Source organism: Elgaria multicarinata, chromosome 7 (genome assembly GCF_023053635.1).
Source record: "Elgaria multicarinata webbii isolate HBS135686 ecotype San Diego chromosome 7, rElgMul1.1.pri, whole genome shotgun sequence".
Taxonomy (NCBI): Eukaryota; Metazoa; Chordata; class Lepidosauria; order Squamata; family Anguidae; genus Elgaria; species Elgaria multicarinata.
This window is the reverse complement of record NC_086177.1, coordinates 13,655,086-13,682,531: the sequence shown is the minus strand read 5'-3', so window position 1 is coordinate 13,682,531 and position 27,446 is coordinate 13,655,086. Positions and strand designations below refer to the sequence as shown.

The 27,446-nt window shown below is 40.8% G+C and overlaps 2 protein-coding genes across 2 annotated transcripts in view; both read right to left on the bottom strand.

Moving 5' to 3' along the window:
* ROPN1L (rhophilin associated tail protein 1 like) overlaps positions 1–27,446 on the bottom strand; it is a 155,195-nt gene that overhangs the window by 81,297 nt on the left and 46,452 nt on the right. The gene's annotated exons all lie outside the window — the stretch shown is intronic.
* ANKRD33B (ankyrin repeat domain 33B) overlaps positions 1–27,446 on the bottom strand; it is a 47,232-nt gene that overhangs the window by 10,478 nt on the left and 9,308 nt on the right. Inside the window, exon 2 of the mRNA XM_063130004.1 lies at positions 9,296–9,425. Within this exon, the coding sequence (XP_062986074.1) occupies positions 9,296–9,425 (130 nt within the window). The remainder of the gene's footprint in view (positions 1–9,295; positions 9,426–27,446) is intronic.

Below are 27,446 nucleotides of genomic sequence, written 5' to 3'. Positions count from 1 at the left end.
CGGCTTGGGAAGGCAGCATCACTGAAAAATGCGAAGTGCTGAAAATCTATCACAGGCTAGACGTTAGGGAGCTAACAGTCTGAAGACCAATTAAATGATCAAGCCCTTGTAATTGGACTGACAGAACAAGACAAACATCTAGTGCCATTATTACTCATTCAGGTTTTTTTCTCACTTGTCATTTGTTGTATGATGGTTTGATGGTTTGTGTAATAATGTAGTCTGTCAGCCAGCTGCAACAACAACTTAATTACTGTAAGCTGTAAAAAAATGTTTTCTCATTTTACTTTGCAGTCCAGTTAAATATATTGCAATCCATATCAGTCAGTTAAATTTATCCAAGAATGTTTATGAAGAAGTTTCATATGAGCAAATAAAGCAAAATCCACAGCAGAACATCTGGTGCAGCTTTAATGATCAATGGCTTCATAGCACCTAAATGAACCTGCACTTTCTAGGAAGAGGGCAGCATGTTTCATCTGTTAAGCAGCACTAGTTATTCTCAGTTTATGGACTCCTAGGCTATTTGGATGCCTTTTCCTAACATGATCCTTGTCTCAGAGTCCTCTGTTTAGGTACTGACTATAAGTATTCCAAAACTTGGAAGAAAACATGTCAGGCATTCATGCTTGGGCTTCCTCCACACCACCCCCAACCCCTAAAGGCTCTCTTGAGTAAGGTGGGCAGAGTGGGTGGTGACAGAACAACAGTGAACATATAGGGACAACTTTGTCAATCTAACCGAGAAAAGAAAAAAAGAGATGCAAAATAACTAAGATGCTAATTTTTACTGGACCAACTCCTCTTGATTTAGGAATGTGCAAGCTTTTAGTTTGCACTACACAACCTGAAATGCTGGTAGGGGATAAGCAACTAATAATGACGATGTCCACACCTTTTGTCATTCTTGTGCCCTCTGATTCTGTGAGGGCGAATGAGAAAGCTCTATAATAATTTTCCCTTCGAGCCTTGGGGCCCGCAGCTGTAAGCCTGCAAGGGAGAAAGAGAGCACTTGCTATTAGCACTGCGCCACAGAAACACAGTGTGGCACTTATGGTGCTACTCATTCAGACTTCATTACTGTTTTCAGTGAGCATGGAACAATGAAAGAGCACGGGAAGAGAAAGAAAGAGGAGAAAAGAGCACTGAGGAGCCCAAGCGAGTGTGACAATGAGTAGGCTGACACCTCCTGAAACACAATTACAAGTGTGGGGAATACGACAGGACTGGGAAAATATTTTGAATTAATTAATGCCAGGGTTATGCCTAGTTCAACTGCCCTAGTTAAGGAGAGCAAGCCATGCATAGCAGGAAAAAAATGTGACTGAAAAATAATGCATGAATTGTTATTCTGCCTGATTCAAATAAGCACCATTGTATTCTGCTGGGAGGGGAAACCATTTTTATTAGGAAGTCACACCACCAATTTTAAATTGACTAAAGAGCAAGAACACACATGTGCACTTTCATGCTTCTTTACATATCATGAACAAACATAGACCTGCATGTACTCCTTTGTATATCATGGCATGTAGTCCTACATATACAATGCACATTCCTTTTCCATCCGCTTCCCAAGAGGCACCTATTATCTTTTTCATGTGAACCCAGACGGTATCTGTGTTCTCTCTCTCTCTCTCTCTCTCTCATACACATAGTCACATGTCTCTTGCCACCATAAGAGCCATAGGCTAATTGGGTCAAAAACATGTTGTGGATGATCGTCAGCATAGTGTCAAAACATGACATTGCTATGGAGATCTAAAGGACTTTTTTTTGTGTGACAGGTGAATTGTGAATGCCCACAATGTATTCTTTCCTCACAATCCCATATTTATTTTAAATGTACATTCATCATTCCTGCCTAGTGATTTGTGGACCACTACGGTTTCGGGTTGCTCCAAGACCTGACAAAAATAGGAGATCAAAACTATAAAGGCCTTTTCAAGAGCAAACATTTATCTGAAATGTTTCCTGCTCTTATCTCTTCTGTCACTTTTGTGCTTTCCTGCTCTTATCTCTTCTGTCACTTCTGGTCACTCTCTAGATCCGGGAATGTGTGGCCTTCCAGACGCTTTGCGCTATAACTCCCAACAGCCCCAGCGAGCACACCCAGGGAAGTTGTAGGCCAAAACCTCTGGAGGGGCACAAGTTGTCCACCTTTGAAATCTTCTACCTTCAACTCCTTCGTAGCCTCAGGTCTTGTTTGTTTGTCCCCCTATCCCACCAAACTGTTCACCTCGTTAATCCACAACCCGGTTTACTCCCTCCATTTATCATCATGTTCTCAGGCTGCTGAGCTCCTTTGGATGAAATGTAAAAAACAAAACAACAACAACAGCCTCTGTTATTTATCTGGCCAAGCAACATTAGTACCATATAGGGTGACCATATGAAAAGGAGGACAGGGCTCCTGTATCTTTAACAGCTACATAGAAAAGGGGATTTCAGCAGGTGTCATTTGTATGCATGCCCCATCTCCCTCATCAACACAACAGTTAAAGCTTCAGGAGCTATACTAGAATGACCAGATACAAAGGAGAGCAGGGTCACATGCATACAAACGACACCTACTGAAATTCCCTTCTCTATGCAACTGTTAAAGATACAGCAGCTCTGTCCTCCTTTTCATATGGTCACCCTAGTACCACACTCATTTCAATAATTCACAGACCATCTTCTTTAACTTTTGAAGCTCTACTAAAGCCTGTCCCTATGCCCTCTCACTTTTCACCCACAAACTACCTCCATCTTCAGTCATGTGATAGGAGGAGAGGATAACCAAAGGTGAGATGGCAACCAAGGTCACAGCTAGACCTAAGGTTTATCCTGGGATCATCCACAGTTTGCCCCTGCCTGAGCACTGGATCCCCTGTGTGTCACCTAGATGAACAGGTTTGACTCCTGGACGATCCAGGGATAAACCTTAGGTCTAACTATGGCCTAAGAGTCATGAGGGAATAGGGTCAAGAGGGCATTTCGCAGAGTTAGATGAGGATAGAGTGGCCATCTCCTCAAAGACGAAGAAGGAAAGGATTAAGGGAACTGGAGGAGGTTGTGGAAATGAGGAACAGTATACGTGAGGGAGACAGTGTTTCAACATTAGAATTCAGGGGGAGCCTCAAGTTCAAGACTGCTAGAGGACTTTATCAGTAAGTTTGAATCTGTTTAGAAATCAGCTAAGGGTAAGGTTTTCTCTCCCACTAGAGGTGCTAAATCAGCATAGTAATGCTAGAAAAAATATGTCACTAATTAGTGCTGCTTTACATGGTCACTTTGCTTATCTTGTAAAAGATTATACATTTGAGCTTTGCATAGAAATGTCACCACTAAATTTCGTGCATTCCATGGCCCCACTATTTATAATTTTCTTATTTAAGTTGGTGAACATGTTTGCATATATTGGTCTGCATAGTTCAAAGATTTGTTCTTCAATCTCCCTTGAGTACAAATGACCATATTATTCTGGTTTGCAAGTTTATGTGTAGTTACTAGCTCAAGTTAATGGCAATCAATTAACTCCACTTAAAAGCTCTAATATAAAACATAATCTTCATATCTGCTCATAGCCGAAGTGGTAGGACAAAGGCAAGATGCTAATCAGGACCTCTAGTTTTATGAGCTCTTTCAACATAAACTATCGGGACTAGGAAAAATGATTGCCAATAGAATGCACAATTAATCCAGGATGCTAATACTCCATGAAGAAGCTTAAAATTACAACTGCTTAGTGTTTCCCGGTAATAAGAAGAGTTGCTTAGATGCTGCCAACAAATGTAGCTGTGTGGAAAAGAGGCAAGAGAAAACTAAGCACAGCAACTGTGGGATAAAGAGAGAGATGCTGTTATGCGTTTTTAGCTGGTGAACAGAAAGGAGGCAGGAGGACAGATCTGGAAATGGACCCAACTAAAGCGTTTCTTTCATCAATATTGCGTAGAATTGTGTTCTGGCCAGCCTGCTCAGGAACTATTTATTTTAAAAAACATTATAATTTCAGTAAACTTAAAACCAATTAATCTCAGTTTTAAGATGATTTCACAATAACAGCAATTGTACTGAAAATAATGGAAATATTGGTCAAAAAAGCTCACAGGAAATATTGTATGGTCTGACAGAGATGGATGCAATCAATTTGACAAGTAACTGATGATTCTGAAATTTTAAATTTATTTTTTAAAATTCCTTGTAAGGCTGTTTCTAGTGTACTTCTATGAATTTATACTGGGAATTTAGCAATTATGAAATGATAGTGCCACCCCTCCTATATAATAATCCATCAGTATTAATTCTAAATAGTGTAACAAGTTCCTGAATGAAAGAAAGGTTGTCAACACTGTTATTCAGCTTTATAAATGGGGGGAATAACGTCACACTAATCTAGAGAAACTTCGTATGCATCTGTACACTAGAGTTAGCTTCATTTTCTTTGGGGATCAGTATCAAATGCAGAGAGACTGTATCAAGTCAATGTCAGTCCTCCAGGTTAATACTGAGGTCATTATGATGTGTGTAAAAGGGAATTTCATTCTGTGAAATTAGTCTATGCTCCAGGTGAAAGGTTAAGAACCGCCCCCCCCAAGCATTCCTTCATGGCGGATTCTAAGGGCCTCTTAGACAAAAGAAAAACTTTCAACCAATCATTGTTGAATGTAAGCTGTGATGTATGAATTGTATTCACCTTACCTTGTATTGGCAATGTAACCTAGTTTGTTAACAGAGCACGGACCAGTAAAGTCCATTAGAGATAAGAGCACTGACCAATTATGTTACTAACCAGTGATGTAACCAGAGCCTATATATTCCAGAGGATCCCTTTGTTCGAGGAGCTCTTAATTTGCATTTCTCGCTGGAGCTCCAATGTTGCAACATTTACGAATAAACTTTAACTTGCATTCTCCAACCCGGTGTGTTTATTGGCAAACTATACACTGAGGGAGTGGCCTGTCCAGCCCTCAGGTTTGAGGGCTAACAAATATAATTAACTATAAAGTAAAATTAAGTACAAGTAAAATGGTCAGAAAAGACCCAGCCTTAAATCTAATCCTTTTACTGGCCAGATATATATCCTGTGTGTAAAAGCCAAGTAAAAACATGGCTTTTTAACAAAGCCTTTGATGGTTAAACTCACTGGCACATTGTTTTAACTGTTTTAACTGTATCTATTGCTTTTAAATAATATGTTGTTTTAATTTGGTTCATGGTTTAATTTGTTTTTAACTGTGTATATTTATTGTTTTATACTATATGTTTTTATCTGTACGCCGCCCTGAGATCTTAGTGATATAGGGCGGGATATAAATATTATAAATAAATAAATAAATAAATAAGGTTATACAATATCCAAGGCCGCCTAAATCTAGGCCCTTTCTACACCAAAGGATTATCCCAGGAAAATGGAGGGATCGTCCCTGCCTGCTCCTGGGATCCCTATGTGTCATTTGGATGCACAGGGATGATCCCGGGGGGAAAGGCAGGTGTAGAAATGGCCCACATTAAAAGCTATGTCAAATATTGGCAATGGAATTCCAGAAAATTATCATTAAATTCCAATATTTTTTTTACAATAGCATTTAATGATTTTAATAGAGAAGCTACTTCCACAGACAGAGCTTGCATTTTACCAGAGCTGTATTAAATTCAACACAGCACTGCTTATAGTTAGTCAATAATTATTTAGTGCGTCATCTCAATGAGTCTCAGATCTCTTATTAATTTAATAATTTATGTAGCATCTACTGTACAAACTGCTTTTTAATATTTATCATTCTTATCCATTCTTAAATAACATAATTAAAATTATCTCACATTTCATCATGTCAATGCTGGCAGCTCAGTTTATATGCAACACTAACTCATGATTTAGCACGAACAAAGCTCAACGAGCCTAAGAAGCAATCCTATGGCCCCTAGTTGCGGGGGGCATAGAGTAATTCAGATTCCTGGACCTGAGGTTGGAGACAGCACTCTTACCACAGATCCAGGAATCTGTGCTCCACGACCCCTCGCAGCTGGCATGGAGAGTCAGTGTGGTGTAGTGGCTAAAGTGTCGGTCTGGGAGTCGGGAGATCCGGGTTCTAGTCCCCACTCAGCCATGGAAACCCACTGGGTGACTTTGGGCCAGTCACAGACTCTCAGCCCAACCCACCTCACAAGGTTATTGTTGTGAGGATAAAATGGAGAGGAGGAAGATTATGTATGCCACCTTGGGTTCCTTAGAGGAAAAAAGGTGGGATATAAATGCAATAATAAAAAAAACGGAGAGAACTACGACGGCTGCCCCTCCAAGGTTGCAAAGGCAATCCCGAGAAGGGTAAAGGGGGCATGCTAGTGAGTGGGAAGGGGATTGGGAAAGCCAGGATACAACGTATCCCTAGGCCTCTCCAGCCTCCTTCCCTCCTGCTCCGCAGAGCTCCAGCTAGACAGGCGAAAAAGCCATTCTAGTGAAAAACCAGAGCGGGAGGAGCTGCTCCTTGCACCCTGCATAGGATGCCTGTAAGCCTCTGAGTTCATAAGTTTATGGGCATCGTCATGGGATTGTGCCCTAAGTGAAACATTGAACTTGCTCCTCCCTTCTTCCGCATTTGGAGAATTCCTGCTCAATTCAGTTTGACTTTTAAAGACTCTCAGTTTAGCGTTACATTCAAACCAGGGGTCCTGGTTCAAAACAAGCCTTGGGTACAATCCCCTGCATATTACATGGAAAAAGTCATACCAGCATTACCCAGCCAGCCATGCATAGGACTGCACACTTAGTCAATTTCTAAACAAGTTAACTTCAAACCATGCGTTCAAAAGCTGGCTTGTTTAACTAACCATGGTTTGTTTTAAACCAGAATTCCTTGTTTGAATACAACAGTAATTATTTAAAAATAAAAATAAACTCAGCAGAAGTCCTCCTCCCTGTCTCACATCCCATGTTTTAGCATTATGTGTGAACACTGTTATCTCGATATCTGTCAATTCCATGTTGCTCTATTTTGAAATGAATGAATATTGTTCAATAATATGAAACCATAGCATTTCCTTATCATTAGCAAAGTTTACTTACATTCCTAATTTTTATTTGAAAATAATACTTCAAAGCATTTTTGTTCAGTCTAAAACTTGCTGCACTCTTCAGCCATGGCTAGACCAGGCGATATCCCAGTGATCGCCACGGGATCCTCCCTGTGTGTCCACATGACGCCCAGGGCATCCCAGGAGCAGGAGGGATAATCCCTCCCTTGGCTTGGGATATCGCCCTACTCTTTTAGACTGCTTTTTCCGCGGCCTCGGGATGATCTCGAGACCGCGGAACATGTGGCCGGGCGTAGCGGGTTGTCCTGGGTGGGGTGGGGTGAACAGGGAATTTTTTAAAAAACTAACCTTTTGCGTAAGAGTGCTCATGCGCTCTTCTCTGATTGAAAAAAAAATGGCGGGCGAGAGATCCTCTTCCTCCCGGGACATCGTGTGCCATGTGTAGACGAGGGCAACAATCTCGCGATCATAAAATCGCAAAATTGGGGCCCTCCAACCCCTTCGTCTAGCCATGGCCTTCCACTGACATGAATAGGGAAACCCTTGTGTAATGCACATTAGAGCTTTGGTATGAGCCAGGAGCCCTTGGGTTGACTCAGTCCTAGATTATTTAGGCTGATCTCTGTGGGGTAGTAGGGAGATGGTTCTGGGCAGGGAAGTTATACTAAAAGGTCTTTTGTTCTCTTCCATTAATATAAACACAAACATTTTCACTGATATTCTTGCCTGCAATACAAGTGTAGCTACACTAGCATTACTGTATTTTTTGTAAAACTGCAGCACACAACTGTCTGAATGCCAATCTTAAACTTGCCAGCCCAGCAACTGAAGCACTACGACCAGGATTCAGAGAGCTATTTATGCTCATATAAAGACCTTAATTTTTTTTTAAAGAATCATGTGACATGTGGTAATCCAGGAGTTTTTTTTAATTTCTCCCCTCTCCATTGGAACAGCATTTTCCTCATACCACATCACAAAATACTTTTGAAACTCCATCCCATTTTGAAAGTATTTTGCTATACAGCATACGGTACAGCTGTTTGGGGAAGGATAATAAGTCTATGGCCTCCTTGAGCTTATTTAGTTGTTTAATGGTTCTCTGAATTGCCTAAAAATATTACATTATTTTATCTTTGTAAAGCACTGAATGTATACACGTTATAATTCCTCCATCGGTAGTGAGTGATGACAGAAATGAAGTCAAAATGGAGTCACTGAGAAACAAGAGTGAGATACAACCATACTTTGATGAATCTGAAAATTTGTAGGAGTACAATTTGAAAACAAACAAACCCCAAAACCTAGGGGACCAATCCCCTCCTCCATAAAACAAATCAGTGAAAACTGAAGTGACCATGATTTAACTGTGTTAAAAAATGGATAGTTTAAAAAAGGACAATAGAAAGGATATTAACATCCCCACATTTAGTTAAAAATATTAGTCATTTCCAGCAAGTCTAATCCAGTAGATGATGTCATGACTAGCCCTGTTCCCCATAGGCTGGGGGAAGGAGTTTCAGGTGATCAATCAGAATCAGATTCTGAAGCAGAAGAGACGGCGCCAGAAACATACCAGCCTATACAGGGAGTGGGGGAGGTGACTCTCATGGGCTCTTCACTAGCTGGGAATGAACTTTCACCAGACCTTATCTCTGAAAACATTAACAACACACAGTCTGTGGGAAATCAATATTCTTCCAAGGGGGAGTATGCCGCAGACTAAAATGGGCAGAGCTAAAGGAAGGTGAGAGAAGGTCGGCCCAGCTAGCTTCTTGCCAAAGTCTTCTTCAGAACCAGTCTCCCTGAAGTTAAAGCATTCTGGGAAAAGGCTTTCCGTTCTTCTTGAAAGGACAATTGTCTCACTTAGGTTGAATAGTTTTGCCTAGAGGCAAGTTTCTAGAAGTTGGACTCCCTTCAGGTGGGAAGAGATATTTATTGCCTGAATAAAACTTTGTGGAAATACGTGGCAGAACTCTTTATTGTCTCCCAATATGGTGGGAGGTTTTGGGAAACATGACAGATGGAGCCTGGTGTGCATTAAATTTGTGACAGCCTCAGTAGCTATAGTGCTGGACTGCATTAAAAAGAACAAGCTTCTCAGAAATGAATGGAATGGGTCACAGCAGCAATACTTGCTAGACTAACAAAAATCTAAATGGGGGTGGGGAGGAGCCATACCATTCACTGGCTTATTGCAACAAGGACAACAATAAATTGGTGGCTACAAACATGCACTGTTGGACATAAAAATGAAATGAGGAGCAAACCTCCTTACCTGCCTGGGCAGCTGTAATTAGAGCCGTATTCCCTTCATTGTCCTGCCAGTTTACATCAATATGAGGGCACTGTGCTAAGGCTATTACAATATCCACAAACCCTTGGTAGCAGGCAACAATAAGGCCAGTCTATAAATAAAAAATAAGTTGGTGGTTAAAAGGAAGCAACTTCAGACACTTTGAAACCCATATCTGATTCCAGATTCCAAATTTTATTCTTTCACATGAGGGCTATAATATAAAGTCCGCAAGCAATGAACTCAAGCGAAAGTACCAAATCAGATTTTTTTAAAATTATTTCTAATTTATTTCTAATATTTAAAACTTACCTTTCCTACTTCATGGAAGTCAAAAGATATAAATACACAAAATCAAATTAGTAAAATAACTCTGGAAACCAGTTAAATAATACAATCTATTGAAAACAAAGCACTCAAACAAGGTGCTGAAAGCAATACCAGGCAGCAGATCTAGATCATGAAAGCCCACAACACTTAAAACTATCTGTAACAACATATTGCAGATGTGGGGGGCTTAGACTGAGGCCTTAGCTACACCTAAGGTTTATCCAGGGATTGTCCCAGGATCATCCCTGTTCATGTAAGCAGGGACGACCCCGGGATGAACCAGGAATAAACCTTAGGTCTAGCTAAGGCCTAAGAGAATACTTCTGTGCCTATAACCACCTATCAAGTTCATAACTTCAAGCAAGTCACTAAACGAGATGAAGGGCACAATTATCAGGAAATTCTCCTGCACAAACTCTATAGAAATGAATGGATGCTGCACAAAATGCTCTTCGCCATGGATTATCCCTGAAAAGTTCAGCAATAATATTTCATTGCGGGTCTGTTATCCCCAAATAAAGGATTATCTCCCTGAATATAACGTTTTTTCAAACATGTTGGAACCCAATATAGAAGGAGGCCTTGGAGAATCCACTGCTCTGTCCTCCCTATCACACACGAGCAACAACGGGAGATAGAAATAGGTCCCCAAAGTGAAGAGTTGTATTATAATTATGCAAGCTATGTGACATTTCAGTTCCATCCCTGAAATTGTCTACCTGATTACTTCCATTTGTACTAAACACTAAAGAAAAATATGCTGATTTGTGTAAATCTCTCACAAATGCTTAAACATGTGACCATACAGTTTTAATTGATATGGGACATTTAATCCACAGTGCCCATTAGGTACCATTTATGAGTTAGGAAAGTTAGTAATTTATGGTAGTTTAGCTAAGCACTATGGTTTCCCATTCTTGAGAAGTTAATCTTTTTAAGATGTGAAATTCTAATCATTCCCAGCAGATTGCTGTTCGTGCAGAAATAAAACAATGCAGATCCCAAAATACTGGTGTCCTCATTCTCTAGGGCAGTGGGGGATTAAGAGTGTTCATAAAACAATTATTCTTCCAAAATTAATGTTAGCATAATTAAAAAAAATGTTTGCATAGTACAAGAATGGGCAATTTTAGGATTATAGAAAGCTTGTGAATGAAACAATAAGTTTATGACTTACACCCAAACCATTTCAGATATAAGCCAAATTAAATGTACATATTATATTTAACCACAAGATCATACAGTAGGAGGCAATGAAAAGTTGTTTTACAACACAGTTAATCAAATAGGCTGCACACAAATAATTTGGAACCAAATTATAATAAAGTTTTGGAGTGCTTAGCATGCAGAACACAAATATGTTAGAAATTTTTTACTTAGACCTTAGACCAATATGTATGACCAGGTTACCAAGTTAGGGTTTTCTACCACAATGTTGTATTGTCATTTATATCTATAAAAAGGTATTGATTTCTTTCTGCCATGTTGTCTTGCCTGTTTTTTTCTGCCTGGTTTTCAGATTAAGATTTCAGATTTCTATTCCAAGTACTGTTTACATATTTTAAAATTGTAAGTACCTGCAATTTTTGTGAGTTTTTTTTTTTAAGTATTCACTAGTTTGGGGGTGATATTTATATATTTTCTATTCACTTTATTTGCAGGCTAAGTAAACTGGCTGCTTATTGCTGGAATGCACTGGGCAGAAACTGAACAGGGGCTGCCTATATGGCAGTGGGTTGCCACCATGATAAACTAAACCCCGCACTTATGCTGCTTCAGGGTGGCCACGGCTAAGCCTGCCAACGCGGCAGCAAAAGCAAAAGCATGGGGTTTCAGGTGACCGGGTCCACCCTCAGGCCGGGCAGACAGTGACCAATCAGCAATCGCCAGCTCCACAAGTCTGGAGCGAGGATAGACAGCGGGTGCGCGGTACTTGCCTCACTCCAGAGAAAAAAGTCGGGTAAGTCCCCGACTTTTTTCTTCACTGCTTTGCCAGAAAGCCCTGAGATGGTTGCGAAGTGGCTGCTGCGTCGTAGAGCCACTGCACGCCCACTCTGGGGCTTTCCCTGTGTATAGACAGCCCTCTGGAAAAAGTCTAAGGGTGGAGTCTTGCACCAATCTATAATAATATAAGCTTTAAAACTTAACCTTTTAATAGTCCATGTACTGCAGTGATTTTGTTTGTTTGCTTTTTTATTTTTCTATCTCTGCAGTTATGGTTCAGTATATATTGTGTGATGAGAGGGCTGGATGGAGTGTGTACGTATTATTTATCTTGATTTTAAGGTGTGAAATTATACACAATAGAGGGATTCACAAGCATCAAAGCAACACAATCTTCTTTTTTAAAGCCAGATTTTTTTCTAAGAAAAAGAGAACAGCTTCAAAGAGACGTAAAACTGTTTTACTGATGTTTCTGAAATAACACCATTATCAGTATGTGTAGACCTTTAAGACTGTGAGAATTTATTAACCGTTTACTTCCCTAAAAACAAAAGAACAAGGAAGTACTGATAAAACACTGCAGCAATGATTAGAGAGATGGGCTATAGCCAGGGGCAGGCTGTGGGGGCTGCCCCACATTTTTTTTTACAAACAAATACCGTATTTCTTTGATTGTAAGACACCATCCACCAACAGAAAAAATGTTTTGATTCTAAGAATAATAATCGCACCCGCGATTCTAAGACGCACCCCGTTTTTAGAGATGTTTATATGGGGAAAAAGTGTGTCTCAGAATTGAAGAAATACGGTAATTAAAATACAATTTAAAATAGTGCCCCTCCCCGAACTATTAGTGATCAAACCCAATGTATCTAGTTCTGAACACATCCATGCAGTTCGGTACGGATGGAAGGGGGAGCTGTCAGTACAGGAATCCCTTCAGATGCCAAGGGGTGGATCTGGATGGGATTGTCCTTTTACTTTATAGTAATATTTTAAAATTGAGACGACATTGGAAATTTTATGTTGCAATTACTATTCTGCAATACTGTTAATCATATTAGGTTGGTCAAAAAAATTGACCAAATACTGGGCCCCCAATTCAAATATTCTTGAACTTGGTATGGTGTTGGGTTTGTCTGGTAGTTACCCAGCAGTGCGTGGCAACTCTCATTCATGCTGCAGAATGTATATGCATGGTAGACGGAGATCATGGCCTAATCTACACCAAACAGGATATTGCACTATGAAAGCGGTATATAAAAGGCAGGAGCCACACCAAGCAGGATATAGTGCTATGAAAGCGGTATGAAAGTGGTATATAGCCTGTGTCAATGGGCCCCAACAGTTGTCAGTGCACTTCAATACCACTATAAAGCAGTAGTGTGGCTCCTGCCTTTTATATACCACTTTCATAGTGCAATATCCTGCTTTGTGTAGATTAGGCCCATGTTGGATTATAATCTTCTGAATGTGTTGTGCTGTGATGTCCATCCAGATATTTTTCTACATCTGATTAAAGTGTAGATGGTTTCCAATTAACTTTCTTAATCATAGAATTCTTAGATGACAAAATACCTTATCAAGTTTCATACTTGATGAACACTGTGTTTTTACTCCCAAATTCGCATTTTAAAAAAATACTCTCTTCTTTTCAAGAAATAGCCTTGAATACATTCAAATTTGTCTCCATTTAGAAACTTATATATATAGCTTGACAAGGGCAGTAAGACATTTTCTCTGTCCACAGGAGCACAATATTACACTTTGATTCCCTAGTATTCTTCTGAAAGAACACAACTTAACTAAAAGAAAAGAGAGTAGCTTGCTATCCTCTACTAGATCAGGAACAGGGCAAAAGGAAGATATTTCAAAAATTCAATACAGATGTAAAAGCATCCCTGTCAAATAAAAAATGTACACCATACAGTTCTAGTTTTCGTAATCTTAATATTTGCTTCTCATATTTAAAATATTTTTAGAAACCTATAGACAGAATTCAGCCAAAGTTAAATTGTCCCATTGCTTAACTTTTTCTTTGAAATTAATGGGACTTAAACAAGTACCCTATTTCTTTGATTCTAAGATGCACTTCCCCCCCCATATAAACATCTCTAAAAATGGGGTGCGTCTTAGAATCGCGGGTGTGTCTTAGGTTTTTTTTTTTTTCTGTTGGTGGTACTGAAATTAGTGTGCGTCTTACAATCGATGGCGTCTTACAATCGAAGAAATATGGTACTTAAATTTGGCTGGACAATGCCTTTGGTTGCTATAAAATAATGAAATAACAATATTGTACAAAATGTTTTCTTTTAGCTCTCTTTTTAAAATCCCTCTCACACAAATAATGCACAGCAGACAACTGGAATAGCTTGCTGCTGTCTCAGAGTGCTGCAAATGAAATTCCCTGACGGCTTTTACCACTTATGACCTTGAATCTGCTAAGAGTGGTTAACCGAGAATGTCACCTAGCTGCACCTGGCCAAAAAAAGTTCCTCTTCATCCTGAGAAGCTTTTTGTTAAACTAAGCATTTTTGAACATATACCAATGAGAAGCAAAAGTGAACATGTCCTTGCACGTAATTTTTGTTATGTATGATGTCTGCTTCCCAAAGGGATATGGTCACTGATTTTGTGAACCAAAAATTTCAGCCGTTCTTATTTTTTCATTCCTGTATGTTCTCGTACAGACTTCTGTAGAAATAATGTTAATGTATGCTGATAACCAACGCTAATAATCGTATCAGCCTTCTTATCAGATAATGACATTTCCTGTCATCTTCCTTATTTTACAAGCAACAACTGTTCTATTCACTGTGTGAGCTTTACTAAGCCCAGGAAAAAAATGGCCTCTTATAGTTTATTTTTAGCAAAGATCATAGTAGATTTAGATTACAGCGGATTATGTACAAGATTTTAGCAGAGACAGAACACAGGCCAAAATCAAGTGTTAGTTACACCTGTGCAGACCCATTGATAACTGGGTGTGCGAACGTGTTAATCAGAATACTGAGGGATTCACATTTCATTGATAAAATAGTGTCCCTGTTTGGATGGTTGTTCAAGGAATCATAAATCTGGATAAGATACTCGTTTATTTATTTTTATTTGTTAACTGACATTATTATGTCAGTTCCCCAATTTGGATGTAATGCCTTAATACAAGCCAGGATTTTCATGACAGGAGGAGAGGGGAGGAGCAAAGGAACGCTTGTCCCCAATGCTCATTCGCAGCTTCATAAACCATGCTTTCTGCAGACTTGAATGAATGCATGAACTGGGCTAGTGAGAATTATATAAAGTGCTTGAGGTCCTGAAAAGTATTTACTTATTTTCTTACTCCAGAATCCAGAATTAGAGTGAATATGATATTCTGTGGTCAGACATTCTGCTTTACATCATGAAGTTGTACCCCCCCCCACCGTTCCACTTTACAGTGTGATATCCTTTCTTGCACATCTTTCACTTTCATAACAGTATAAGCATCTTCACCCAGGATTCTCTCTTCTTGTGCATCCACTAGTTTTCTTTTTAGTCTCTTAAATCAGTTTATGATATTCAGGACTTTTCCTGAAAATACTTCCATCATTTTATGAATGCCATAAATGTTTCTGTGCATGCATGCTAACGGAAGAATCTTTCTGATGAGATGGGATGTCTGAATAACTATTTTATCTCATCCACTTCTGAGTTAATCAACGAAATTGATCATACAAATATGATTACATCTGCATTAGCAGATTTTTCTGGTGCTGATTTATACAAAAAAGGGAATTTCAGTCTTCAAAATCAGGTAATGTGTATCATTGGATCAAATCCAATGGGTTTTGTGTTTTCTGCTGACAGAACTGCTTTCATCAGTGGAAATGGGGGAGGGTGATTCTCCCCTTTGCAGTCTCCTGTGTTCCCTCAAAAACTGCTCCAAATGTTTCGGGGGCCCTCTGGAACAGATTTTGGTAGTCCATGTGCGGTTGCAGGGGTGAGGAGATGGAGAAAGTATCCCACCAAATATTTTGTACTAATTACTTGCTGTGGGGCTTACTTCTGAGTATAAACGTAAAGGATGGCACTGTTATAGACAGATTTCATTTATTAATTATGTTTAATTATGACTACATGGTGGTGGTGATATGAGTTTTCCAGACATTTTTGAATTTAGAAAATGTCTGCTTCTCTCAAATCTTAAGCTTGGCTCTAATATACATGTAGCTTGGCTCTAGTATACAACCTTAAACAGGAGGTGGTAGAGAGCTAGAATGTTTCTATTGTATATTTGAGAACAGCAGTACGCACCAGACTTCTTCCAAAAAATTGAACATTTATTATTACAACTCACTGAGGAAAACACAGGACAGAAAAATTTAGATTGGAGGTGTATGAGGGGGCGGTGGTGGGGAGAGAAACGTAACTGAAAGTTGTCCCTTGTTACTAGTCTATGTAGGCCCATGGTTATACTGGCCCCTAAAGAGAATATACCTGCCAATACACTCTCATAGGATTCTGCTGCAAAAGTGAGACTCTTTCTTCCATTTCACTCATTTTATTTATTACATTTTTATACCGCCCAACAGCCGAAGCTCTCTGGGCAGTTCACAAAAATTAAAACCATGGCGGGCATAATAAAACAACCAACAATCTAAAAATAAATAAATGGCTTGTTCATGTGGCCCTTTCTGGCTTGCCTCCTAAAGAGATCGTACCCAACAGTTTCATTTGAAATATTGTTAACTAACAGGTATGCTCTGCGAGTGAGAACTACCCCTCCCTACTCGCATTGGAAGATAAGGTAATATGAGTACATAAATTACCTACATTCTCAATATACAAAAAGAACATCATTCTCTTTGGCACTAATCCCTCAGTCTTTGTATGAAGTGATACTCCATATCAATTAGCTCATATGCACTAAATATTACCTGTAGAGCAGCTTAAAATATGTCTGCCCGTTTGTATGATTTTATTTTTGACTCTATTTTTAGGCATCTTGAATTTTCAGGAAACTCTCTATTTTGATAGATGATAGATAGATAGATACAAAAGAGAACTTGCAATAAAGATTAGCATTGACTATGTCTAAATGTGCCAAATGCTTCTATTAAGGCACACTGACAACTACATTTTGTTTGTTAATAATATGTCATACTTGTAGACTTGCTGGATAATTTCTAAGGTGTCTTGTACAATGATAATATATTATTTTCCTTTCTGTTGTTAGACTGCTGCTTGCAGCTAGCATACACGGCATTAGCAACGGCACATTTGAGTGCTGTGTGTTGAGAGAACTGGTTCCAGTAACTACTTTTTAGCAGCCTTGACAGTTTCTATTGTATATTTGAGAACAGCAGTATGCACCAGACCTCTTCCAAAAATTGAACATTTGTTATTACAACTCATTGAGGAAAACACCTTTTTAAAATCCTTCTCTCTCTCTCTCTCTCTCTCTCAGCAGACAGTAAAAAGCCTTAAGATATTTATCTTCTTTATAAAGACATTTCAAGTATTTCCCCAAATATATCTGAAGACAAACAATGTGCATCTGTGGCCTTTGCTAGACCTACCTTAAAATCCAGGCGGGAGAAGGGGAGAGCCCGCGATGCAACTATTGCGGGCTCTCACCGTAGCCTACATCTGAGGCGCGATGAGGTCAAGAAAAGACCCGTCGCATCTGCCATTTTTTTTATTTCATTAAAGAGGCCAGATGCGCATGAACGCTCGTGCGCTTAGGTGAGTATTTTTTTTTAAAAAATAAATAGTTTCCCCCGATCCCCCCACCCTGTCCCCGATGGGCACAGCTTCTCCAGGCTACGCCCGAGTAATCGTGTGTAGCCGGGAAAAGCAGCGGAACGGGCTACATGCTCGCGGTCTCAGGCTCAGCCTGAGACCGCAGGATAAATCGGGCCAAAAGTGGTGCCCATTATCCTGGGGCAAGGGGGGGTTGATCCCTGCCTGAGCCCGGGATCCCCTGTGCGTCATCTGGACGCACAGGGGCGATCCTGGGTATCAGCCCGGGATATAGCCTGGACTAGCAACGGCCTGTATCACATCTACACAAAAAGTTGTTTACTGAACCATCAGGGTAGCTGGTGGGGGTGGGGACCCAGTCCAGTAATATATTACCTAAGTAATAAATAACTGTAGAAGGTGATCCCAATGTCCACACTTAGGTCAAAACAAAACAAAACAAAACAAAAACCACAGACCCTGTTGATACTGCATCTACCTCAATAGTAACCTCCATCCCACAGACTCTACAGTCACATCTCCCTGAGGGTGGATTCTTCTCCCTCCTTCCCTCTTGCTTCTGTCCCTCAACCCACACTGTGGCTCATTTTTTATGCTCTTTAGCAATTCCTAGGTAGCATGATCTTTCCCTTTACTACTAAGCTTATGATTTCCATAGATAGTGCTTCTGTCAACTCTTCTTCCTTCCAAGGCCACAGCTAGACCTAAGGTTTATCCTGGGATCATCCAGGGTTCGCCCATGCCTGAGCACTGGATCCCCTGTGTGTCACCTAGATGAACAGGTTTGACCCCTGGACGATCCAGGGATAAACCTTAGGTCTAGCTATGGCCCAAGTCTCCTTGATCCTTCTCCCATTATTCTGCTTTGCATGCCATTTCCTACTTGGAAACCACAGTTTGGCTACACCTACACCAGCCTTCCTCAACCTGGGGACTGTCTATATGCTCCGAAAGCCCAGCAGCAGGTGCACAGTGGTGTTGTGTCAGATATCCGACACAACAGCCACCGCGGGGCTTTCCTACAACGCTCCGCATTTAAGAAGTCAGGGACTTATCCTGCCTTTTTAAGCTGGAACAAGGCGAACACACATCTTCCATTGTCTAATCTCGCTCCAGGAAGATCTCATTGGTCATCAGAAGTATGGGTAGAGGTCAGGGGGTGAGCCGGCAAGCTGCATGGCTGCCAGAAACCCCATGCCCTCCCTCTGCATGGGGATTAGGCTCTGCCACCCCACAGCACCCCCCCTCTTCAGATGTTTTGGACTATAACTTGGGATATGTTAAAGAATCACTGCTTTAACGTTTCAGCGTTTAGTGATATGGGGAGTCCTGTGTCTGTGGAGAAAGACTGGCAAACACATTTACTGGTGGGATGCAGGGAACAACACCTCTGCCCCTTTTTCCTGTATGCCTAATACACAATACATTCCCTGTTCCTGAGCAGGGGAAAGAGGGGAGCGACAGATTTTAGAGTGTAGTGTGACCTATGAAAGCCCTTTTTACAGCTTAGTGTGGACCATGGCTGATTTCAGGAAAAAGCGGAGAAAAGCTAAAAGCAATTCTCAATACATTTCCATGAAGACTCTCCCCTTGCCAAAAATTACACTCAGCATGCCTCAAAACTCTCGGGAGAAATAGCGCTACCATGGAAAGCCTCACCTCTTTCCAAAGACTGCAAGTGCAAAAGGGTAGGGAAGAAATGGAAGGAAAACAAAAGGGAGAGTACCACTCCTTGACCACCTGTACACCAGGTCAGAACAGGACACAGACACACCCCATCGGCACACCGGATGAATGGGGCACACCGAGCAGAACTGCAACAGAACCGTTTTTAAGGGGAAAACTCGCACTAAATCACCTCTGTGAAAATGCACCTGTTCAGGAGGGATGCTTTGGCCACAGCATTATCTGTTGCAAGTGATCCTGTTGTGCTCTCCCACAACATTAAATCAGCCATGGAGATTGGCTCAAGGTCTATACCCCAAGAGATGGGAGATGTCTGGCAGACCCGCAGTAGTCATGTGATTCTGTGTGTAATCATGATTTATATACCGTATTTCTTCGATTCTAAGACGCCATTGATTGTAAGACACACACTAATTTCAGTACCACCAACAGAAAAAAAGCTTTGATTCTAAGAAATAATAAACGCACCCATGATTCTAAGACACACCCCGTTTTTAGAGATGTTTATATGGGGAAAAAAGTGTGTCTTAGAATCATAGAATAGCAGAGTTGGAAGGGGCCTACAAGGCCATCGAGTCCAACCCCCTGCTCAATGCAGGAATCCACCCTAAAGCATCCCTGACAGATGGTTGTCCAGCTGCCTCTTGAAGGCCTCTAATGTGGGAGAGCCCACAACCTACCTAGGTAACTGATTCCATTGTTGTACTGCTCTAACAGTCAGGAAGTTTTTCCTGATGTCCAGCTGGAATCTGGCTTCCTTTAAATTGAGCCCGTTATTCCGTGTCCTGCACTCTGGGAGGATCGAGAATCGAAGAAATACAGTACATTTTACCCAGGCCAGGACGTTCCATGTATTATTAGGGTGACCATATGAAAAGGAGGACAGGGCTCCTGCAGCTTGAACTGTTGTGATGAAGAGGGGATTTCACCAGGTGCTGCATGCATACAAATGACACCTGCTGAAATTCCCTTTTCTATATAACTGTTAAAGATACAGGAGCCCTGTCCTCCTTTTCATAGGGTGTTGCATCACCCTATGTATGACGCAACAAGGTAAAGCAACCTGGGTGAGACAACACTAGCAGGAGGGGGCAGGTACAAGACCCGGAGTGCTTTGTGTGGTCATCCACCTACAATAGGAACATGGGAAGCTGCTTTATACTGAGTCAGACCATGGGTCCATCTAGCCCAGTATTGTCAACACTGACTGGCACCAAGACTCCAGGTTTTAAAGCAGGTTTCTTTTCCTCACCCTACCTGAAGAAGCCAAGGAACGAACCTGGGACTTTCTGCAAGCAAAGCATGTGCTCTATGACACTGAGCTATGGCCCTTCCGTCCTCTATGAGTTGCCATAGCATCACTTCTGGCCCAATCGTTTGTTAGAACACAAGAAGCTGGACATTGCAGAATAGATTGTGGTTCCAGCAATTAATAGCAGTTTATAGACAACAATCACTGGGATTGCTGGAAGCCAGGGAGAGGCTTTAACCTCACCCTGTTCCCACAATCCCAATGAATGGCACAAGCGCGGGAAATATTTCTTAACACACATAACAATTTTCTAGAGGTATACTGATATTGCCACTCACTATGCAGAGGATGCTGATTTATTAGCTTTTGTGGCACAAAGGACTGTTTACTAATGCAGATTTATAGGATCAGGCTGTTAAGTACTTAATTGTGCATTTTATATTGCTGAGGTTTTTGTCAGAATTTATTTTCATACAAAACACTGTTAATTGTTTTAACATTAATTTCAGTGTCATCCATCAACTACCTCAAAAAAAAGTGCTACAATTTAATTGATGATTCCCACCAAGGTGCTTATTGCAATCCTTCTTCAATCTGAAATATAAAGGCCAAATTCTGCAGTAACTCTTATTTAAGCCATGACGACTTGTGGTGTCTGCAGACACCAGGTTGCGTGCAGCTGCAGCTTAAACATCAAACAACCCCTGCTGCCTGGGTTCGGGGGCACAACAAACCATGACAGCCCTCTGCCAAGAGTTGAATATTCAAAGTTGCCGCCTGCAACTCACCATGGCTTAAATAGGTCACAGTGGGCTGTAGGAATTGTTCAGTATAGCTTTACTCACATAAAGCACATAACTTCCTCAAGATCTGTCATCTTGAAAAGGTTTCAGCTTTTCAGACACTTGCCCTTGGGTATAATTAAACAGGAGATTATGGCTGCATTCAGACAACATGATAGTCACTTATGGAGTAATAATCAACTCGACAGTTGCTTATCTAGGGGGTACTCCCCACACAACATAATAAGCAACCGTGGTGTGGATTAGGATCAGCATTGAGTTGGCTATTAGTCCACGTTGAGTTGACTCACTCATCCCCTGCTGCCCTCTCTTTCCCTCTCAGTCCTCCCACTAATATCCCATCAGCCACTGCTGCCGAAAATTTATCCTGCCAGCTGGACTAGAGTGGCAGCCACTGCGTTGACCACTCTTGCCTTGTGCCTCTGTGGCTGACGAAATAACCAACGGTGACCAAGGAAATAATCAACGGGCCCTTCTACACAACACAATAATCAATGGTGGTTCAAATAGCCAACTCTGCACAGCATTGGTTATTTGTGTTGGTTATTTTGGCCAAATAACAAACTGTTAGTTAAAAAACTCCCTCCACATAACAACCCATGGTGGGTTTAATAACCAACTCTCAACTATTTAAACCACCATGGGTTATCATGTTGCCTGAACCCAGTCAAAGTGTGCTACATAAACAGAGAACCTAGAGTGCCACAATGAAGGTTTATCTACAGTGCATAATATGCTTGAACCATATTTTGGCTCTCCACCTCAGAATGTATATAAAGTCACAACAACTTCAAAATAAGGATGCAGATATGCACAAGGGTTTTTTTTTTTTTTTGCACAAGTCTGAGCTTTACATAATAGTTTTGTGTTATTCCCCATGTGAAACAAACAACATGAACACTTTAATCTTTTCCACACTGTGCTTTTAACAATTGCTGTAATTAGTAATTTGCCTCCAGATGTGCAAGTATGGACTGCGTAATTCAAATTTACACATAGGTTTTAAATATTCCTCATTATGACATGTAGTGAACACTGGAAAAAAAACACTTCCTTTGATTTTTAAAAGAAAATACCAAATTGCAAAGTTTACATCCACAGTGTGTAATATATGGAAGTTTCTTTTTCCAGAAACTAAGCTTCGAGCATGAGTGTTGTTACAGAAAGGGCACACCACAGCATGTGCCCTGAAACGTCTTAGCTAGGGTGACCATAAGAAAAGGAGGACTGGGCTCCTGTCTCTCTAACAGTTGTGTAGAAAAGGTAATTTCAGCAGGTGTCATTTGTATGCATGCAGCACCTGGTGAAATTCCTTCTTCATCACAACAGTGAAAGCTGCAGGAGCCCCTGCTCTCTTTTGTCTCTGGTCACTCTAATTTAGCTCCTGCAGCTTTAACTGTTGTGATGAAGAGGGAATTTCACCAGGTGTTGCATGCATACAAATACCACCTGCTGAAATTATCTTTTCTATGCAACTGATAAAGATACAGGAGCCCTGTCCTCCTTTCCATATGGTCGCCCTTATCTTAGCGGTGTCCTGAATCTTTGGGGCTGTCCCATTGACATTATCAAACAAGTAGCCTTGCAGAGAGACCTTGGAACTTACTCCTTTAGCAGACCAAGAGGGAGCGTAGCATGAAGGCAACGGCCTTTTAAACTATAGAAGGTACTGCCACCTTTCTTTCGGCAGTCTGCCAATTGTTGTTCTCTCCCAATTTTCTACTCCTATATGCCCATTGCTGGGTGATTGCTTGCAATGAACATTTGAAGAAGGAAGGCTTCTTCAGAGGCTTCAGCACATCTAGGGCATGTCTACATGGGTTGATATCCTGGGGATCATCCTGGGATCGTCCCTGTGCATCCACATGACGCACAGGGGATCCTGGGAGCAGGGAGGGATGATCCCTCCCTTTCCCCAGGATATGGACCTACACTTTAATCCCGGTTTTCCCCGCAGTCTCCGGATGATCCCAAGACCACGGGAGGTGTGGGCCGCCGTCCCGGTTTGTCCCAGCTCCTCGCGAGTAAACTTTCTAGTTCTAACTAAACCATTATAACTAGTCCAAATGCATATAGGGTTTTTTTATCAACTCAGCAAAAACACTACTATGAAACTTTGTAATTGAATAAAAATGCTAATGAAAGTAAAAATATTTGCTGACCAAAAAATTATTTAATACGAAAGGGGGGGAGGAGAAAGGAAACAATAGGAAGATTCAGACAACAATACAATTTAATGTAAGCCTAAAAACAAAACAGTAGGAGGCGATGGAGCCCAATAAATCAGTTATCTGGCAGTGAGCATTTGCAGGGGTGAGCAATATGTGGCCCTCCAGATGTTTTGGCCTATACCTCCCACTTATCCTTCACTATTGACTATGCTGATTAGGGCTAATGGGAATTATAGGCCAAAACATCTGGAGGGCCAAAAGTTGCCCACCCCTACCTTAAGTCCTTTGCTTACTCATATATTCCATTGGCCCTCAGAACTGCCTCACAAAAAAGTCATCCTCAGAATATCCTATGACAGCTCCTCAAGTCCAAAAATAGTTGTGCTCCAGGCATGCTGCAGTGAGCTACACTTTGCAGGGTACTCTACAATCCTGTGAAAGCTTATTCAGAACCATTCCGTATGCTGGAAATACTGCAGGGCTACTATATCAGTACAGTGCCAGACCTAATATGTATGTCCCAGATTTTTAGAAAATAGCTGATTTTGCTTTATTGGAATTGCTGAGAAAGCTACTGAAAAACTGCTCTCTCAAAACAATATAGGATGTCTTGTTATGAAATGCCAAGTTACAAACAACTAAAAATTCTTAATGATAAATAATTAACAATTTGAAAATGTAAATAAATAAAAAGGTAATGAAGAACAATCCTATGGTCCGTGGAAGCACGTCACAGGAATCATAGTATACAACAAGATATGTTGGAGCCCCCTTCCTAAAGCTGTAGACATCCCAATGCCTTCGGGAGGGGGACTCTGTGTTCAGATTGCTATCCCTAACCCTTCCCCCCCCCCCAGCTGCTTCCCAAAGTCGCAAAAGTGACTTCAGATGACTTGGTAGATGTTCTGATGGGTGGGGAACGGTGGAGAGAGAAAATGAGAGAGAAAAGGCTGGGAATTGCTGTATCCTGTGACCTCTCCACGGTGTAATATCTCAAACACAGGGACGTTGCAAGTCTTTGGCTGCGTTCAGATGTCACTTTAAGCCATGATGGTTAATAAGCTATTCAGAGTAGCTTATTTTGAAAATAAGTTACTGTTATCCCCCACACGATCAGACAAATTAAGCTACTGTGTGTTATCAGAGTCATCCCCTCGCTGCCTGTCCTGCTACAGTCGTTCCACCCAAGCAGTGGCACTGTTTCACCCACTGACACAACATTGCAGCAGCCGCCTGTTTTAACCTTCCACAGTATCCCAAAGAGAGGGGAGAGGTTAATTCAGTGCTTCCAGCATCACCCCGACAAGGGTGGGGGGTAAAAATGCTGACAGTATGCAGGAATGAGACCAAACTTCATACACAGCTTCCCCTAGTTGGGAGACATGCAATGCCCCATCAAAACACTCTGCAAGTACACACAAAGGGGAGAAAATCCTTGATGCACCAAAAAATAAACCCTTGGAAGTTTTCAGGATTGGGACCAAACGTTATAAATAGCCTCACCTATTTGGGAGACACCCAATGCACCATCAAAAACCTGTGCAAGTACACACAAAGGAGTGAAAATCCCTCAGGTGCACCAAAGAGGTGCACAGATGAGGACCAGACTTCATACACAGCCTTCCATAGTGAGGAGGCTGTTGGTGCACCATCAAAACCCTGAGTGATTACCCACAAGAAGTGAAAACTCTGGGTGCACCAAAAAGGGGGTGGCGCAAATAAAGTCTTGGAAGTTAGCAGGATCAGGACCAAACTTTATATACAGCCTCTCCTAGCAGGGATATACAGAAGGCCCATTGAAAACCCTGTGCACTGACAAACCCATGCAAGTGAAAGCACCTTTAAAAAAAATCAAAAAAATCTTTAATGAGACAGAAAATCAGAAGATGTTTATGTATAGTAGAGCAGCTTAGCATCAAAACCATGCACATTGTCATTGTGATACAAGTGTGAAATTTGGTATGGTGGTATTTATTACCATATAGATTAAAATGAGATATAGGTGCATCTTGGGAAATCATTGTAACGGCTGCCATCTTGGAAAATGGCACCCAAAATTCAGTTTTCTTGCAATAACTCTGGTATTTTTAATTTCACAGAAAATATGTCTCAGCACAAAATTAAAGAGCATAAAATTTGCTACAAAAAAGCTCCGTATCAATCTTTCCTAGGAGCAACCCTTGTTGGGATATTAAGGTTTTATTCCTACTCGTTTGTCTGAGAAGCCAACAAAATGTACTATCTCACCATTATTTCAATCTTGCACTTTGTGTTGCATACCTGAAACTTTCAGAGGTCATATTTTACACCTTTTTGAACAAGAATATGTACTGAGGCATCAATTTTTTTGGGGGGGGGGATTAGTGATAATAAAGTGTAATTTACATAAGAGGCTGCATTTTACTTAAGATTGATCTCAAGTATAATATGATTTATTCTTCTACTTTTCAACTTTTCTTTCTTTTTTGCTTCAGATTAGATCACAATAAAGAAGTTTTCAATGGGGGAAAATTTCAACAGATTACTTTTACAAGGTACATCCCCATCAGACTCACAACCTGACAGAAGTGAAATGAATTGGACAAAATGTATATTTTGCCAAGAAAATAGTTCCGATGACCTTCAGTGTCTTGCTAATTCCAAAAGAAAAGATAAAGGTGCTGGCTACAAAACAGTTGATGAAAAGGTGATTTCTATTTATTTTGTGCCTGACAGGCAGGAACACTGAAGGGAGAAAATGGAAAGGGAAATGAATGTCCTGCTCAAAAGTAAATACTATGCCTTTAGAAAAAGGGATAGGAGATTGCACTGTAATTGCTCTGAACTATAATCTTATGCAGATTATCCAGAAGTAAACCCTACTGACAGGAGTGGACCAGTTCCTGGAGCCACCTCACCCCGTATTTACTTTCTCAAATGTAAATTGTATTCATTTAGTAGAACTTAATGGAACTGTCTAGTAACCTTCATTTGCAATCCATAATTTACATTATAAACTGAAGGAAGGGGGTCAATATCAGCTCTAGACCATCCCTTCTCTATTGAAATTCAGCACAAAAAAGCCTTCTAGATTACTCAAAAGTTACTGGGAATGCCATTTGTGTTTGTGAGATACTATTATACTTTTGATTTGTTCTAATCAGCAAAGATGGTTACCTACGTTAATTTTTTATCATGATTACCATTAGTTAAGTATTTATAATCCCATATATCATATAGGTTGACTTGCAAGAAAGCAGATTCAAATACATTAGGGAAGTGCTGAGATTGCAACACTAATGGGCTTCTTTTTGAAAACCCAGGGAAATTCACTTATAAAAAAAAAAAAACTGCTTAAGTTTAAGGCAGAGTTAAGGCTATCTAAGGTTGGCTCAAGCTCTACAAAGCCAGAGAATTGAAAGCTAAGGGTGATCTCTTAACTGACGTGCTATCTGTTCAGTAATGATGTTGTGACTGCTTACAACTTACCCTCTTGCATCATAAGAAGTGCCATGCTGGATCAGACCAAGGGTCCATCTAGTCCAGCCATCGGCCAGGGATGAACAAGCAGGACATGGAGCCACAGCACCCTCCCGCCCATGTTCCCCAGCAACTGATGTACACAGGCTTACTGGCCGGCCATTCCTTATGCCATTCCTTTTACAACTTCATTGGCTGCCAGTCCAGGTCCGGGCCCGATTCAAAGTGCTGGTATTGACATTTAAAGCCCTAAACGGTTTGGGGCCAGGTTATTTGAAGGAACGCCTCCTCCCATATGTACCTGCCCGGACCTTAAGATCATCTACAGGGGCCCTTCTCTGTGAGCCCCTGCCAAAGGAAGTGAGGCAGGTGGCTACTAGGAGGAGGGCTTTCTCTGCTGTGGCACTCCAGTTGTGGAATGAGCTCCCCAGAGAGGTCCGCCTGGCGCCTACACTGTACTCCTTTCGTCGCCAGCTGAAGACCTTTATATTCTCAGTATTTTAACACTTAATTTTAACTTAAATTTAAATTTTACTATTCTAACTCTGTATTTTAATCTTATATCAATTTTGCTGTGTGGTTTTATCCTGGTTGTGCTTTTTATACTGTATTTTGTATTTGTGTTTTTAACCTGTTGGTTGTTTTATTATGGTTTTAATTTTTGTGAACCGCCCAGAGAGCTTCGGCTATTGGGCGGTATAAAAATGTAATAAATAAATAAATATTACTGCAGGCAGGTTAATTTA